This window comes from Physcomitrium patens, chromosome 14 (genome assembly GCF_059467195.1).
Source record: "Physcomitrium patens ecotype Gransden chromosome 14, ASM5946719v1, whole genome shotgun sequence".
Lineage (NCBI taxonomy): Eukaryota > Viridiplantae > Streptophyta > Bryopsida > Funariales > Funariaceae > Physcomitrium > Physcomitrium patens.
In genome coordinates this window covers 1,271,933-1,286,660 of record NC_143423.1, presented here as the reverse complement: position 1 = coordinate 1,286,660, position 14,728 = coordinate 1,271,933, and the positions used below count along the sequence as shown (strand labels likewise).

General features: G+C 42.1%; 3 protein-coding genes across 6 annotated transcripts; 1 reads left to right on the top strand and 2 right to left on the bottom strand.

Moving 5' to 3' along the window:
• Positions 1 to 1,344: 1,344 nt before the first annotated feature.
• On the bottom strand, positions 1,345 to 7,730 carry LOC112291615 (metal tolerance protein 2). 4 transcript variants are annotated; one of them, XM_073538729.2, is made up of 13 exons: positions 7,464 to 7,730; positions 5,922 to 6,813; positions 5,465 to 5,534; positions 5,037 to 5,134; positions 4,656 to 4,846; positions 4,148 to 4,263; positions 3,872 to 3,968; positions 3,613 to 3,697; positions 3,086 to 3,148; positions 2,747 to 2,852; positions 2,165 to 2,500; positions 1,898 to 1,985; positions 1,345 to 1,786 (listed from the first exon to the last, which is right to left on the bottom strand). In XM_073538729.2, the coding sequence occupies exons 2-13, from the start codon at positions 6,627 to 6,629 to the stop codon at positions 1,687 to 1,689; spliced, it is 2,058 nt and encodes a 685-aa protein (XP_073394830.1). In that variant the 5' UTR covers positions 6,630 to 6,813; positions 7,464 to 7,730; the 3' UTR covers positions 1,345 to 1,686. The 4 variants fall into 4 exon arrangements, with proteins under 4 accessions (XP_073394830.1, XP_090111676.1, XP_090111677.1 ...); XM_090255550.1 differs by having other exon boundaries at positions 5,922 to 6,765; positions 7,464 to 7,703; XM_090255551.1 differs by lacking the exons at positions 1,345 to 1,786; positions 1,898 to 1,985 and having other exon boundaries at positions 2,169 to 2,517; positions 7,464 to 7,704.
• A 909-nt stretch (positions 7,731 to 8,639) lies between these two features.
• LOC112291618 (small ribosomal subunit protein eS10z) lies at positions 8,640 to 10,246 on the top strand. The gene is made up of 2 exons (XM_024539283.3): positions 8,640 to 8,922; positions 9,756 to 10,246. Exons 1-2 carry the CDS (start codon positions 8,726 to 8,728, stop codon positions 10,090 to 10,092), a joined length of 534 nt encoding a protein of 177 aa, XP_024395051.1. The 5' UTR covers positions 8,640 to 8,725; the 3' UTR covers positions 10,093 to 10,246.
• Positions 10,247 to 10,891: 645 nt separating this feature from the next.
• On the bottom strand, positions 10,892 to 13,499 carry LOC112291617 (uncharacterized protein At1g27050). Its single transcript, XM_024539282.3, has 2 exons — positions 12,586 to 13,499; positions 10,892 to 11,804 (listed from the first exon to the last, which is right to left on the bottom strand). The coding sequence occupies exons 1-2, from the start codon at positions 13,129 to 13,131 to the stop codon at positions 11,544 to 11,546; spliced, it is 807 nt and encodes a 268-aa protein (XP_024395050.1). The 5' UTR covers positions 13,132 to 13,499; the 3' UTR covers positions 10,892 to 11,543.
• Positions 13,500 to 14,728: the final 1,229 nt, after the last annotated feature.

Sequence of the window (14,728 nt, the reverse complement as noted above, 5' to 3'; positions counted from 1 at the left end):
ATATATATATATATATCTATATATATAATTTTAATTAATTATAATTATAAATTTGAAAAACCCATGTTTTTAAAATTATCTATAAAATTATCTATATAAGTTTATGTACCAAAAGAATAAATGTTGGTGAAAGTAGAATACTTCAAGTTATTTTAAAAAGTAACTTCAATCTTGAAGATTGTGAACACACATTCTTGAGTCAATCACAGAAAAAGACTTATACTTCCAAAATATACAACTTTTATAACAAAGTGTTCTTAATACTTTATATTTTTTTAATAAATATGCTGCTTTTTTTTTTTTAATTTTATTTATATATTTGTATTATCATTGAATAGAAGTAGCTGAGCTTCAAGTGGCATCAAAATGTTTTTTAGAATTTTGACTTGTAATTGTCATGAAATATCTATTATCTTATTTACATTCTTAATGTGGTTATTCCTAAGTTATTAAAAGTGACAATATGACAAAAGCAGAGCCACTTGTGTATTAGAACTTTGAGTATGAAGCAATTGATTGTTGTGCATAACTACTGTTCTAAGGATTTACTTAATTGCTCTTTATTATTGTACTATAAGTAATGCCTACTAAGAAATTGACTTAATGCTGATAGTATGGTAGGTATTGTTGGGAATATTTCAAGAAACATTTGTTGCATTGTTCCCCTATTCATGATGAAGCTACACCAAGTTTTGAAAATGCACAATCAACAATTTTACGTTCCTTGTGATAAATTGTTCAAGAATGCTCAAGAACACTTTACCCACTTTCAAGTCAGCCCCATTCTCATTAGCTTCTTACTTCTTAAAGGTTAACAACTGTTTCTTGTGAGTAAATTGATAGCACTTGTCAGCAGATTAACGTTAAATCTTGGAAATATTGTTATCATTAGGACTTACACCTCACCGATGTCTACCCAGGATAGAATGCTCGAATGTGATAGACAGGGGATGGTTTACACAGTCTTTTCTTGCGCTCAACGAAGTAGCTTTTTGCTCTTGATTGGCACCAATGGGCCTTGTGTGAGAACTGATGTATCATTCTGCTTTCTCAGAGGAGTGATTTGTATAGTGTGTGCGCGATCCAGTGGATTATGTATCCACAAATACATGTCTCGGTTAGGGGTTTTCACGAAATCATTTGGTAGTTTCGAGGTGATTGATGTAGGACAAATAAATGTACACTAATTTCAGAAAACCTGGTTTGGAAGAATCAAAAAGTATTTCATATTCCAGTATTGAGGCACCCCTTTTTGACTGATAATAGGTCAACAAACCAAATTTGGATTCTCATGTTTTCAGTTGCAAAACACTACGCACGGTGAGAATGGACCGTAGGAAGGAGTAATAGAAAATTTGAAATGATGTTCATTTGCTACAGTCCTTTTGCTTTGAAATTGACATGCTTTCAAACCGATTTGAGTGGCAGGTAATTAAATACAGCACATCAAGGATGTCCACATCGTATGTAGCAGGAGAAGGTCCGCTACGTCCGCCAACACATACACCGCAGCTTATTACGCTCACTGAATCTATGAGGAAGTGGCTCTAGAATCTTGCTCTTCAATAAATCTGCCAGGGAGCTGGATTTCAGATCCGAAATAACTTCAGGAGATGTATACAAACGGTTAGTGTTGATTTATTGATATAGGGAGATCATTCACCAATTCGAGGCGCACTGAAACCTCTATCTACTGCTAAGATTGAGTTGTACGCGGACCGCTGATAGGTCTCTCACGTTGCGAAGTAGACAAGTCTCAATATCGCTTGCATGCTCCATAGCATCTCTGCAAAGGTAGCAGAAACGACTAGGTGAACTTTCATTGCAGAATACACAAGAACTACTTGAATGCTGGCCAGAATTCATGAACTGAACTCAGTCATCTGTTTGTTAGTACCTGATGGAAAGATTGGGGTCCAAAGAGACCCCCACCTCCGCAACCACTTTGCCGTGCAAAAAATGACATGTAACAACCTTCACTTTCACTGCCTGCCATATTTTTGAAGCACCCTCATCAGTCTTTCAAATTATCGTCAGATTAATCTAACAAATATCTCAGGTACAAGACCACTTGCATTTTTTAAAGTTCCACACAGGACACTCTGCGAACTCTGAAAGGGTGTGCGCACGAACATCGGAAATTACTCCAACAGACCATGGAAACTTGCCTCACGAAAGTTGGCGTCAAGTACATGTCGGACAACGCGTTCTACCTCAGATTGCTGTAAAGAACCATATATTTTGTGAAATGGTGCACCTTCATGCTTATCAGAGTTCATGCCACCCGATGCTAAAAGTTCAGCTTTTGGACATTCTCCATTACTGGCATCATACTTATCCTGATCATGATCGTGGTGGTGATCGCAGGTATTTTCATCCTTACGATGTTGGAAAGAATGTTGATCTGTGTGAATATGGTCATCATGGCGATGCCCGATGTAATGCTTGCTTGCATCTACAGTCTCAAGCTCCACTTCACCAGGGCCTTGCGATGCTGGGTCTAAATAAACACAAAGGCTAAGGCGGTAGTTAGAGCGCCTAGACGGCCTTGACCAAAAACAAGAGCAAGGACTTCGAGTTTTAGGATCCTCGGATACGTTGATATGTAAGTTTTCAGTAGATCCTATACGTTGGATTAACTAATTTTGTTCACAAAAATGTCCAGGATTCATAATCAGCATCATTTATGCAACAAAGCATTTAAAAACTCAACTTCTTCAATTGCGAAATGTAACATGTAAACAACCTATATGGACAAAACTCTCTGTGACATTTGGATGATGCGCTCGCACTTGCTGCCTGACTGCCTCCCCGATGTTATGGGCTGCACTTAAACTAAGCCACGGATCCACCTGTCGGGAGATCACACGTTTTCTTCAACCGTAACTCCCTCATGCAATGCTTAGCATACTAGGACACTGAATAGCAGATTCACTGCATAGACGTTGTTTAGAGAACTGCAATGCAATACAACAAAGTCCAGGAGCTATAAAGGGCGTGCGAACGGTGGAGTGCGAAATCCCATCATGGTTTTTAAGCATTTGTTGAAGCTGGCTGACTTTAATCGTTGTGAGGGATATCATACCTCAATATGAACATCCACATGAACAGTTGAACCCATTCGCCGGCCCCTCAACTGATGAATACCCTGTAAAACATTCAGGTACAGTTCAATTAATCGCTAAAAGCCTCTGAGACGAAGCTAGGGATAACTAAGTCAGAAATTAGTGCCCTCCAAGGAAGGCAACCAAAAAAAGCCATACTGTCCACAATGCTGCTCCTCAGTCTGTTTCAAGCCAGCATAATTCAACCATTTATCAAGGTACAGTGCGACAAAATAGAAACCTTCAACCACAAGATTGTTTATGAGAACTCTGAGATACGAGTGCAAAAAAAACACCTTCTCCGTGCGGCCAGACAGGTCCAAGTTTATACGATTTAAAAAAAATGAGCGTAGACGGGAATTTTTAACCCTAAAAACAACTAATCGGCATGCCAATCGTGTCCCCGGGTACACATCAACATCTCAGTATAAGTTTCAAACATTCATATTAATTCCAAGGCAATGATTTGTGTTGGCTACATTGAATTTCAATATGCCAAGTTTAGTACCTCAACACCATCAACTTTTAAAACAGTTTCGTGGATAGGCGCGAGTACTGTCTCAGGTAGTCCCATGTCCAGCAGCTCCTGCATGCTGCAGTTTGTCGAATACGATAGGAATTAATATAGTACAGAAAATTGACGTGACTGACAAAGAGAAGTGCATGAGAACGTTAGCTATACCGGGCAAGAGAGAATTGTCTTGCAAAACCTCTGGGCAGTAAAAGACGGTTGAGATCTTTAGAAGCTCTGGAAGAAAATAGCATACCTTTGATAACCCGTCTGCAGGCCTGCTTTTACAATCATTCCAGATACAAGCAGTGCCGCTGCTGGATCCAACAGTGGAATACCGATCATTGCTCCACCTGATCGAAAAAAAAACATTTGGACAGCCATTAACTAAGGCAAAGAATTTCGCTGAAATGTTACGCTCCGAACATGTATGATGTTCAACAATCTAAAAACTGAAGCTGAATACTGATCAGCTGCAAATGATGAGTCCTGTAAAGCAACGTTGAGCAATACGTTGTTTGTGAAGACATACCAACACCAATGAGAGCAACAACGGAAGATATAGCATCACTGCGGTGATGCCATGCACTGGCTGTCAGCAAGGCACTGCCAGCCCTTTCTCCAGCCGCTTTTGTTATCCAATATAAGCTGTTCCACATCGATTAAACATGAGGTACATAAAAATTAAATGAGTGTTTCTACAATATTCATCATTCCTAATACGAAGCTAATACGTATAAAAACAAGACAAAAAAGTTGAAAGGGTGAATTTAAATTAGTTTCTGTGAAGCCCCTGAATGCTATCGTAAAGTACAGCAAAATGGACGCTCCACTAAGAGGCTTTTAGCGATTAATGGACGCTCCACTAAGATGCAATGAAAGGAAACTAAAAACGCTATGGATAGTTCTGAAATTCTAAATTCGCTAAAATGATCCAGCAATTATTCTTTAGCTGAAATGCACTCTACACATTCTGTATCAGGAGAGCTATTCAGTGAAATAGGATCCCTGGATATACAAGTATAAAAAGAGAAGCATACCCTTCTTTGGCTCCAATGCCAACAATCGCAGCAAAAAGCGCAACTCCCATATGTTCCATGTCGAGTACATGTTTATGTCCCACAATTCCATGCTCATGATCGTGGCCATGGCTGTGAACTTCCAGCTGTGCTGCAGCGCCTATCGTTGTTTGGACTGTGTCTTGAAAAGCCAACATTGATGGTATCATGACCTTCAAAGCAAACAACAAGAGTCCAACAATGAGCTTAATCAAAATTGTTAAATAAGTAAATAAATCCATGATTTCACATGAACACGTCTGAAAATATACAAGAAAACTAATTGTGAAGCAGCGTTGAGCAAGATGAATAAGATCTTCGGGACATTTTGGTCAAGATACTAAAGAGGCATCATAAGCATACCTGTAAAGTATCAACTGCAGTCCATGCAATTCCACCACCGGTTACTAAAAGCAGAATTGATATGCTCAGCGCGCCCATGGTCTCAATTTTTCCATGGCCTGCATGAATAACAGAAGATGGAATCAATACCTGGCACATATTCCGCACGTTGTACCCAAACCATCACCCAAGTGTGCCACAATCGTCTATGAACCATGCACTGACTTTCCTCCAAATTTACGAACACTAAATTCATGTTCTTTGACTTGAAATTAATATGACTTGAAATGTCATATTGTGTCCATTTCATGTCCTTCCGTGGCCATCCAAAACCAGAAATCCTTCAGACACGCATGTACTACATTCAACGAAACGTAAACTAAGGCATCTCACACTGAAATTCAGTTATAAAATTTGAGACAAAATACAATCCCAAGTGCAATTATTACCGTATGGATGCTCTTTATCTGGAGGAACATTCGACGCTTTTGACGTCCACAATGCAACTCCACTCAACACCTAGGCCACGCCATGCAAGTTACAAGTCATGTACTTTCCAATACTAGTTCCTGCAGAAGAATTTAGCGTAGTCCACAGGTATATGGCAGCAACTCTATGTCACCCCAACTATTGTTAAAGCTACTGTAATATCAAAACGGAATACTACGCCAAATTTACAAAGTCCTCATCCATTGGCGCTAGCGACCACAAACACCCAAGGACCCCGACTATAACGGGGATCCTCACAAAGAAAAATTAAATCTACTGCTATGTCAAGCAATTACACGACTTGATTGACAAACGCCTTCGCTGAAGAGACGAGGGGTTCATGTAGTGGGTTACACGCGGCCTAATAATTTCAAAACAAAAATAAATAGAATGTCAAGCAGAGTAACAATCACATACAATGTCCGACGCAGAATGTGCCGCGTCCGCAATAATAGCGGTGCTGCCAGATACATATCCAGCTGCGCCTTTGCCGATGGTCAGTAGTATATCTGTCCAAAGGCCCCACCGCAGGACCTTCTCTCCATGTGCACTGAGCTTCTCCTGGGATTCGTGGCCGACATCGTCGTGGGCATGGCCCATGTGAGCACGCCTCTCATCACTCCAAAACTGCCCCCTCTCTGCTGAACTTTTAGTTTGGATTTTGGTAACATTCCATCCACGCATTGAAGTCTTAACAAATGCGTTAGACAAGAATGAGGGGTTAAGATTTGACCCATTAGAGGAACGACCCTTCTTGATAAATGACCTTGAAGCAACTTTGAGAAATGAGCTTCCATCGCTAATTTCAGAGATACTGAATCGCCGGTTCTTCCATTCAGAATGACATGATTTCGAGGATATTGTCACCACCCTGTTTATCCCATCCACGTACCCTACAGAAGATGAAAAGTGCAACAAACTTTCCTTGGGCTGTGAGGTTGAATCGAAATCAAGGGACGATGACAACGTCCTAGCTAAAGGTGATTCTTGGCACTTCCGAGTCTGAAGAATTTCTGGGGGCCGAATCAAGATGGCCTTCGACTCAGTCCGTCGCACATTTTCGATGAGATTGAAGAAGAAACACGTGCACCTGGAGTAACGATCATTGCTAGGTCGGAGCGGCATCGATCAGAATGTTCTCACCCTATCTCTGACTCTGACCTGAAGCTGTCAGAAGAGCCACTGATCCCAGCTGGCCATTCAGGGTTATCAAGGGCCCTCCGGCTTGACTGCCGAGGGTATCGAACTCCTCATTCAATAACTAGCAAAATTGACAAAAGCGAAAATTATACGGATGCCTCCAATACACCTATTGAGATTTATGAGCAGTACCAACGGCAGGTTAGAAAATCATGCGCATCTACCAAGAGAAGTTTCAGGTAGGGGATAGAAGTGATGATTAAGAGTTCAATAAACTAGTGTGAGGAAATAAAGAAGTAATTACGACTGACCACTTCATTCACTAAATTACTACAGTCCTAACCCTCAGCCACATCCTCCTCACTGTTCTCTGCATTATGAAATGAATGAGATAGCTTGATCCAGTCTAGCTGAGATTATCCTCAAGCAGAGCTCCAACCACATCGATTGACACAAAGAGCCACACCTTGGTAAGGCGATCAAATAACTGTTTTTTTTTTTTTCCTTCTTCTTCTTCTTCTTCTTTTTCTTTTATAATTTTTTGGTCACCGACCCAAAAAATACTATGAGCTCCAGAAATTCTTTCATAAATTCAAGCTATCCTCCTCCCTACCAGTAACAAACCTTCGGTTGCATTCTCTAATCTTCCTAGAGCTCCACTGTGCGAATCGTTGCAAAACTTGAAGCTCATGCTGTGTAAAAAGACGTCTTCGAATGCGCAACAAAACACGGAAAGGCCGATCAAAGCCAAAACAGAAACCTCTACTTGTAGAAAAAAGTCAAGAAGGACGTTAGAACAACAGTGTGCAAGCGAATTACCTATGAAAGCGCTTGTCCTTCACCGGAGGAGTATAAAGGAGACAGGAAAATGGAAAAGAGAAGCAAAGAGACGAACCAATTTGCAAAGGAAAGCATGGGCGAGAGAAGTGGGAGGCCAAATTAGATGGGCTCTGGAGTGAGGGAAGGGAATGGTGTAGAAATGGAAGGATCAGGCAGAGAAAGAAAGCTGCGAACATGAACCACCCTGGATTGAAGAAGAAGCTCTCTCCCCCGCGATCTCACTCACTCTCTCGCTCACGCACTCACTCACTCTGTGTGTGTTTGTGTGTGTGTGTGTGTGCCAGGCACGGCACGGCACGGCACGGCACGGCACAGCTCGGCCTTCCGTCAGTGCCCGTCCGTCCGTCCGTCCATATGTTCGTTCGTCCGTCCGTCCGTCCCTTTGTATCTTCCAGGAGCTGGGCTGGGCCGGGCTGGTCTGAGCTGGTCCACCGCGATCCGCTGGGCTCCCCTTTTCATTATTGCCGTGGACGTGGCGGACCCAACACTGGGACTCTATGCCTCCACGGCCAAGGGTAACTCATGTAGATCCTACCACCGATGGAACCCATTACCGATGGTATGATAAAGATAAGAGTCCCAAACAATGTTCAGGTATCAAAAAAATTCATTTCTGTTACTATGTAAAAAAATTCAAATATCTGCATTAGATTAGCAGTAACCACACAGAAGACTAAAATGCAAGCAACCATTTCAGAATGATGTAGATTTTTGCAAATATAGGCAGATATTTTTATCTAGCTGGCTAATAAGAATAAAGTATTGCTTGGCCAGTGTGGTAATTTACACCCAAAGATTTGACATCAATGATATGTCCTAAACAGCACTACGCTATTATCAAAGAGGAGTTGGCAAGTGTCTCTTCCAGAAACATGGAGGGAGGGTGAGAGAGAGGGAGCCAATTGTTTGATAATCTTAAGTGTCTCTTCCACGAAACATCCATCCAAACGGAATTATTCATCCAACGTATTCATCTAGTGGCATTCGCAGTGGTAAGCAAGGACTTCATGAAGAAAGAAGCCGCCTTAGAGCGAGCGGGGGGGGGGGGGGGGGGGGGAGGGTTTCACCGGATCCCTAACCCTAGCAGCAGGCTTGGGAGGAGGAGGAGGTCCCTTTTGTGTCAGTCTCCGCGAAGGTTGATTTCCTTTGACGAGCGTACGTGCTTTGCGTTGCTTGCTCGTCCCCGTCGCTTGAATTTGTTGCGCAGCCTCCGCGCAGAGTAGTGACAGCAGCCCGGCGCCATGTTGATTCCCAAGAAGAACCGGGTAGAAGTCTACAAGTACCTCTTCAAGGAGGGTGTCTTGTACGCCAAGAAGGATTACAATGCCCCGAAACACCCCGAGATCGATGTGCCCAACCTGCAGGTCATTAAGCTTATGCAGAGCTTCAAGTCTAAGGAGTACGTGAAGGAGAACTTCGCATGGAGGCACTACTACTGGTGAGTTCTCAGCTATCTTTGTCGATACGGTGTGCATGGCAGGGGTGGATTTGATTGTGGCTGCCGTAGCTGTGTTAATACTTGGGTTTTTAGTGTGTTTCAGAGCAATGTTTTAGGGAATCTGTATACTTAGGGTTTGGGTTTAAACCTTCCCAGTGAAGGAGTTGACGGCCTAAGAGAGTAGTGCCACTGAAGCTGCCATTTTTCCCCTTGTATTCTTCGTGAGGCTTGGTTCAGCATCCAGCAGGGTTTCCGTTGACACGTTTATGTTTTTCTTCATTCCAGTTGGGACGAATCAGTCTGTTCAAAGAATACTTCGTGCCAGTCCGTGTTCATCCTCTCTCATGTAGTCATCGGTCATGTATTAGGCTACTGCTCGATTAGAATGAGATTTTGGGGTGACTATCCGTGAGCTTATCCGACTTCGTGAAAGTGTAGGATTGATGGTTTCACAACTAACTGGTCGAGTTTGCGTTAGGCTTACTGGTGATTGAGTGTTATTTTTCGTGCCACTGTTTACAATATTTTTCCGTATTCATGTAGAATTTAACAGGAATGCCTAGTGTGAAGGAGAATCGAAGATCTTAGTCTGGAATGTACTTTGTCGAATATTCTGTGGCCTAATTAATTTAGCGGTCAGATAACGTCAATATCGTTATGTAACGTTTATGTTATTTGAATCCTACATTACTGATATATTTAGAAACGTTCGGATTCCTTTTTCATTCTTCGAGCCCCGAGAGTGGTTTCTGTTTCCTAGTATTTTCCTGTTTTAGTTTATCTTCTCCGTAATGAATCTAGCTCACATAGGCCATTGAGACATGGCGTTGCAGGTATTTGACCAATGACGGTATTGAGCATTTGAGAACGTACCTCAACCTTCCGTCCGAAATTGTGCCCGCGACTCTGAAGAAGTCTGCACGTCCCCCTAGCAGGCCCATGGGTGGTGCTGGAGGTGACAGGCCCCCCCGTGGTCCCCCAAGGGAGGGCGATAGACCACGATTCGGCGGTGATAGGGAAGGTTACCGAAGTAGTGGCGGCCGTGGAGGCGGTTTTGGTGGAGAGAAGGGAGGAGCCCCCGGAGAATACCGTCCCGAATTCCGTGGTGGTGGTTTTGGACGTGGAGGAGGCAGCATGGGGGGCGCTTCTCCTGGTGGTATTACAGAGTAGAGCTTTTTAGTGAGCTCTATACACGTAGCTGTAAGGGACTGGAGACTAGCGTCAGTTTTGAAACTGTCTCGAATGTGACTTTGCGAATTAAAAATGTGAGGAAATGTTCTCAATTCGAATGGTTTCAATGAGCTTTTCCTCTTAACGACCTGTTCATGCGTGTCTACATCGATTACTCCAGTTTTCATGAGTTCAGCGGATGACTGAGTTGATATTTTGGGTTTGTGCTACGAACATGAAGCAGTTTAGGTCGTTTTGTTATTTCTCTTAGTGAAACCAATGGACGTGACGCATTTCCCATCTACCTCTACAGTACACTTGAATATGGAACTTGGTTGTGTGCATGGTGTATTTTGTTCGAGAGATAGCAATTTTACTTGACCATAAAACCTTGTCGACAATGTGTTAATGAAGAGTGCCCGTATGTGTCTGGTCTTAAGGTAAATTGATTAGTTGGCTGTTTCCTCATTCGTTGTCCGCAACCGTTTGAAAGAACAATCTGCTACCCTCGTCGAAGCATGGACAGTGGACGAAACAGTTTTCATATGTAGTTATACTACTATGTTGGAAATTTGTAATTTATCTGCACCAGTATCAATGTGACAGCGATATATCACAGTTGTGTGATGCAATGTACATTTCGGCACATATATCACAGCGATATATTGCAGTTGCAATGTGCAAAATAGTTGTGTGATGCAATGTACATTTCGGCACATTTCGGTCAATTATCACTTTTCCAACAGGGCGTTGGATTCGATACAAGCGATTTCCGATGGTTTACCATTGACGAGGTGGATAAAAAACAAATTCGTCTCTTTGCATTCACGTTAAATATGCTGGAAATACAGTCAAAATTTTAAAGCAAAAACCGTAACATATCTTCTTTACTCTACAAGTATACTCCGTACTGATTCCTCACTCGCTCGACATATTGCACAGTATGTCACTATCTATAGATATAACCAAATATAGCTTATTGGTACCATGAGTACTCAGCTGAACAGTGCTTGGTCAACCGCAACTTGAATTGTCCAAAACATCATCTCCCGTCGCTGATTGACAGAAATTAATCAAAATTGCCACTGATAATCAATAACACTTCCATATTGTTACAAGTTGTCGGAATACAGTTTCACGAGTAGGAAACTTGGTGCTTACTCTTGTTCTCCAGACGGCCAAGGCTAGAAATTCTACTACCTATCCTTCCCACCCGTCTGACCTAGAAGGCTTTTTGGGCAGCGCTTAGGTTCACGATCAATGGCTTCAAATCTTGACTGCAGAAAAAACATGCAGACATTTCTTCTGCTGTCGCCTGCGCAAGCTCGTAGAAAGCTTCACAGTATGTTGCATTCCATAAATACACCTCTTCCACACTTCAAAAACCCACGTCCAATCTTCTGCACTTCAATTCCACGATCAATGCCGAAAATATACATACTCAAATCACTTCACAATAGATCGTCGTAAGCAACAATTGCTCTTCCTCTGTAATCACCAACGATGGATTCCATGGGCTGGGCCATTTCCCCAGCAAGCACTGCATGAGCCTTAGCGGCTGCAGCAGCAGTAGCAGCGGCTAACACGGACGGCTTCACGACACCTTTACGAGACCTGTGACCGCTTAATAAATCCTTCCCAGGAGAGATAGTAAAGCCGCCAATTCCTTTTTTCCACTCTGGCAGAGATCCAAGTGCCCACGACACATACACCTGCAAAGACATTAAAAGATCAAGAGTTTCAAACATCTAATTTTTGATTTTCAAAATCAAAACCACGACCTTCAGAAATGAACTAAAGGACATCCTTACAGGTGCAGTGAGGTAAGTCGATAATGTCTGAGTAGTAACTATCGAAGGAGGTGCTAAACTTGCCATGCGTTTCTGGCCTCTCATGGATCGGACAAGCATTCTCGTGCAAGTCTGAAATCAAAGAGAGGCCTCCAGAAATCAACAAATACCAAACTGTAGAGTCCGGTGAGAAAACACTAGGAGAAATAGTTCACGGCTAGAAAGATAAATTAGCAGCTCGAGCTTCGAACATCCTTCGAGCAACTACACATCCTAATCCAAAGTGTAATGGTAACATATAAACACGACTAGCACAACGACTAACACAGCTAATGCAATCAGAGCACGCTTAGAAATTCGGATTGTCATCAGCAAATTTTCCAGTTCTTTGTGCAATTCCCATAAATCAGATGTACATTGCGCAAGACTGAAATCGAAGAGGACATTAATAAGTAGGTTAACACGTGCAGATCTACTCATACACAGTGAAAATTCGCAGCTTTGGATATGATACACTGAGAGACATGATCATCATGACATACATGGAAGAATTCACTTAAAATATAAGCTATCCATCAAGACACTGTACCCTGCAACCCTGACACGCGGAATTTTACTTGGTAACTATATCTGGCAACTAGTATGAAAAATGAGACTAGCGTCTAGACACGGTAACCGGGACTCGAGAGGAAGTAATTCGCACCTGTTTGCCATTCAGCAACTCAATACCGTCCGGCGTTTGGCCGACGGCAATCGCAGCCTCCGCAGACTCCCGCTTGTCGAACGTCACAAACCCATAGCAATGGTTTTCTTTTATCTTCGATTTTTCGACGCTTCCGAATTTCTTAAACAACTCTGTGAGCTGCTCAGCCGTGGTGTCAGGATCTAGGTCGCCCACGAAAATCGTACACGGCTGCTTCTCCTTGTCCTCTATCCTCTTCTTTTTCTTGTCCGTGCTGGCTAGGCTGTCGTAGCCGGATTTCGAGTCCCGGTTTCCACGCTCCCGGTAGTCCCGATTCCTGCTCCCGCCACGGTGATGGCCTCGCCGGTGCTCCCACCGGCTGGACTCGCTCCTGTACTCCACGCCCCCCTCCTTCTGCCTCATTTCGTCTCCCCGCAGCCGCTCATCGTTCTCATCTCGCAACCGTCTCTTCCTCTCGGGAAGAGCCTCATTCCCTTGCTCCACTCTCTCTTCCCTCTCCTCTCTCTCCAAACCTCCTCCAACGCCCTTCCTTACGTCACCGTCCATTACGACCGAGGTATAAATTCACCGCCAAAGTCAACCACCGAAGTCCAAAACCCAGAGTCCTTTCCAAAGAACAAGCAAACAAAGCGCGACACAACAGCAGATGGACACAAGACGCAAACTGGTGCCCTAGAACGTGGTGCGTTCCTCTTCAGGGCAGAGGCTGACAAAGAAGACTCAATCAGGTAGAGAGAAGGGCAAACTACCACAATTACAACAGGAGAGATAAGCAAGCCTTCGCAAAAGCTGATGTTATTGACGATGGTGGCGACGCCTGAGACGCCCCAGCGCAGAGTAGTAATCTAAAGGGAAGGGGGGGGGGGTGGCGATGGCGGCGAGGCGGCGAGGGCTGCGCTGTCACACTTCATCCGACATGGTTTCTGCTCACCCCCACAAAACCAGAAACCAGGAAAACTGCAAAAGCAAAAGAAAAAGCAAAAGTTTATACTCCGCAGAAAGGCAAAAGTTGGCTCCTCCCCCCCCACACCATATACCCGGATTCAAGAAACGGGTATCAGGAAGGGGATCGTAATTGACGCCATCCCATCCCTCAATCATAGCGTTCAAGAAAAGTCAACGACTCATGCAGCATCACACCATCTTCCGCGTTGACTATGTATTCCACGTGTCAACATCTCTTGCTCCCAATTGTACGGGCTGTGTTCGTTTCGGAGCCACAACAACAGGTGAAGTTACTAATATTATTTCTTCACTACACTACATAAAACATATATTTATTAACAATGTAACTCTACTACAATTGTATTTCTTTATATATAATCTCATCTATGTCCATCTACATATTCTTCATTATTATAGTCGTTACTAATATGCACATGTTTTCAGGAGAAATTCATGATTTTAACTAGGAAGTAGAATATAAAAATGTCATCCACAACTTGCAGTATATATGGTTGAAAGACAATATAAATGTGCATAGTGTGTATACATACATGTATGGCTTGTACAAATATTAGATATGAAACAATTATCTGCTTGTGTAGTTCCAAACCAGGTTTAGAAACAGCAGAAAGTAAATAGAAGGAAAGGAATTAGCAAAACATATGAATTAAATTATAAATGAAGTAAAAATGGACTAATTAAAAGAACAGATAACATTGATCTTTAATTGGTCACGTTCCAATCCTAGACCTCTAAAAAATACTAATAACTTGATACCTTAATGCCATACAAAAATAGGGTTTGCATCACATGCTTAAGCTTATAAACTTAGTAAAGTAAAATAGAAAATTAAAAACATGTATCACTAATATTTTGAAAAAGAAGAGATTTTGTTTGTTTTACAATAGTCTTATTTGTTTATTATTTATTATGTTTTACAGAAATTTGATAAAAATTGATTAGTTTTGTTATAACATAATAAAAGATTTTAGCAAATAATACATCAAAAACCTTGTAAATGACAATGTACAAACATAATTAACACAAATATACACATACCATCAATGTCCAATTAATTAATTTTTTTACAATCTTAATTTTTTATAGATTTTTTGTATTTCTTACTAAAAATTGATAGTATTTTTTTATGCTTGTTTATGCCTTTAAAATAACAAAAGTTTATTACAAACATAATCAG

Excerpts from the sequence above, each read along its gene's own strand:
- LOC112291618 (XM_024539283.3), top strand. The coding sequence starts at position 8,726 with ATGTTGATTCCCAAGAAGAACCGGGTAGAAGTCTACAAGTACCTCTTC. Across the intron at positions 8,923-9,755 it reads GCATGGAGGCACTACTACTG|GTATTTGACCAATGACGGTA; the intron begins GTGAGTTCTCAG and ends ATGGCGTTGCAG.
- LOC112291615 (XM_073538729.2), bottom strand. The coding sequence starts at position 6,629 with ATGCCGCTCCGACCTAGCAATGATCGTTACTCCAGGTGCACGTGTTTC. Across the intron at positions 4,264-4,655 it reads GGCATTGGAGCCAAAGAAGG|CTTATATTGGATAACAAAAG; the intron begins GTATGCTTCTCT and ends GATGTGGAACAG. Across the intron at positions 1,787-1,897 it reads GACCCCAATCTTTCCATCAG|AGATGCTATGGAGCATGCAA; the intron begins GTACTAACAAAC and ends CTACCTTTGCAG.
- LOC112291617 (XM_024539282.3), bottom strand. The coding sequence starts at position 13,131 with ATGGACGGTGACGTAAGGAAGGGCGTTGGAGGAGGTTTGGAGAGAGAG. Across the intron at positions 11,805-12,585 it reads AGTTGCTGAATGGCAAACAG|GTGTATGTGTCGTGGGCACT; the intron begins GTGCGAATTACT and ends ATGTCTTTGCAG.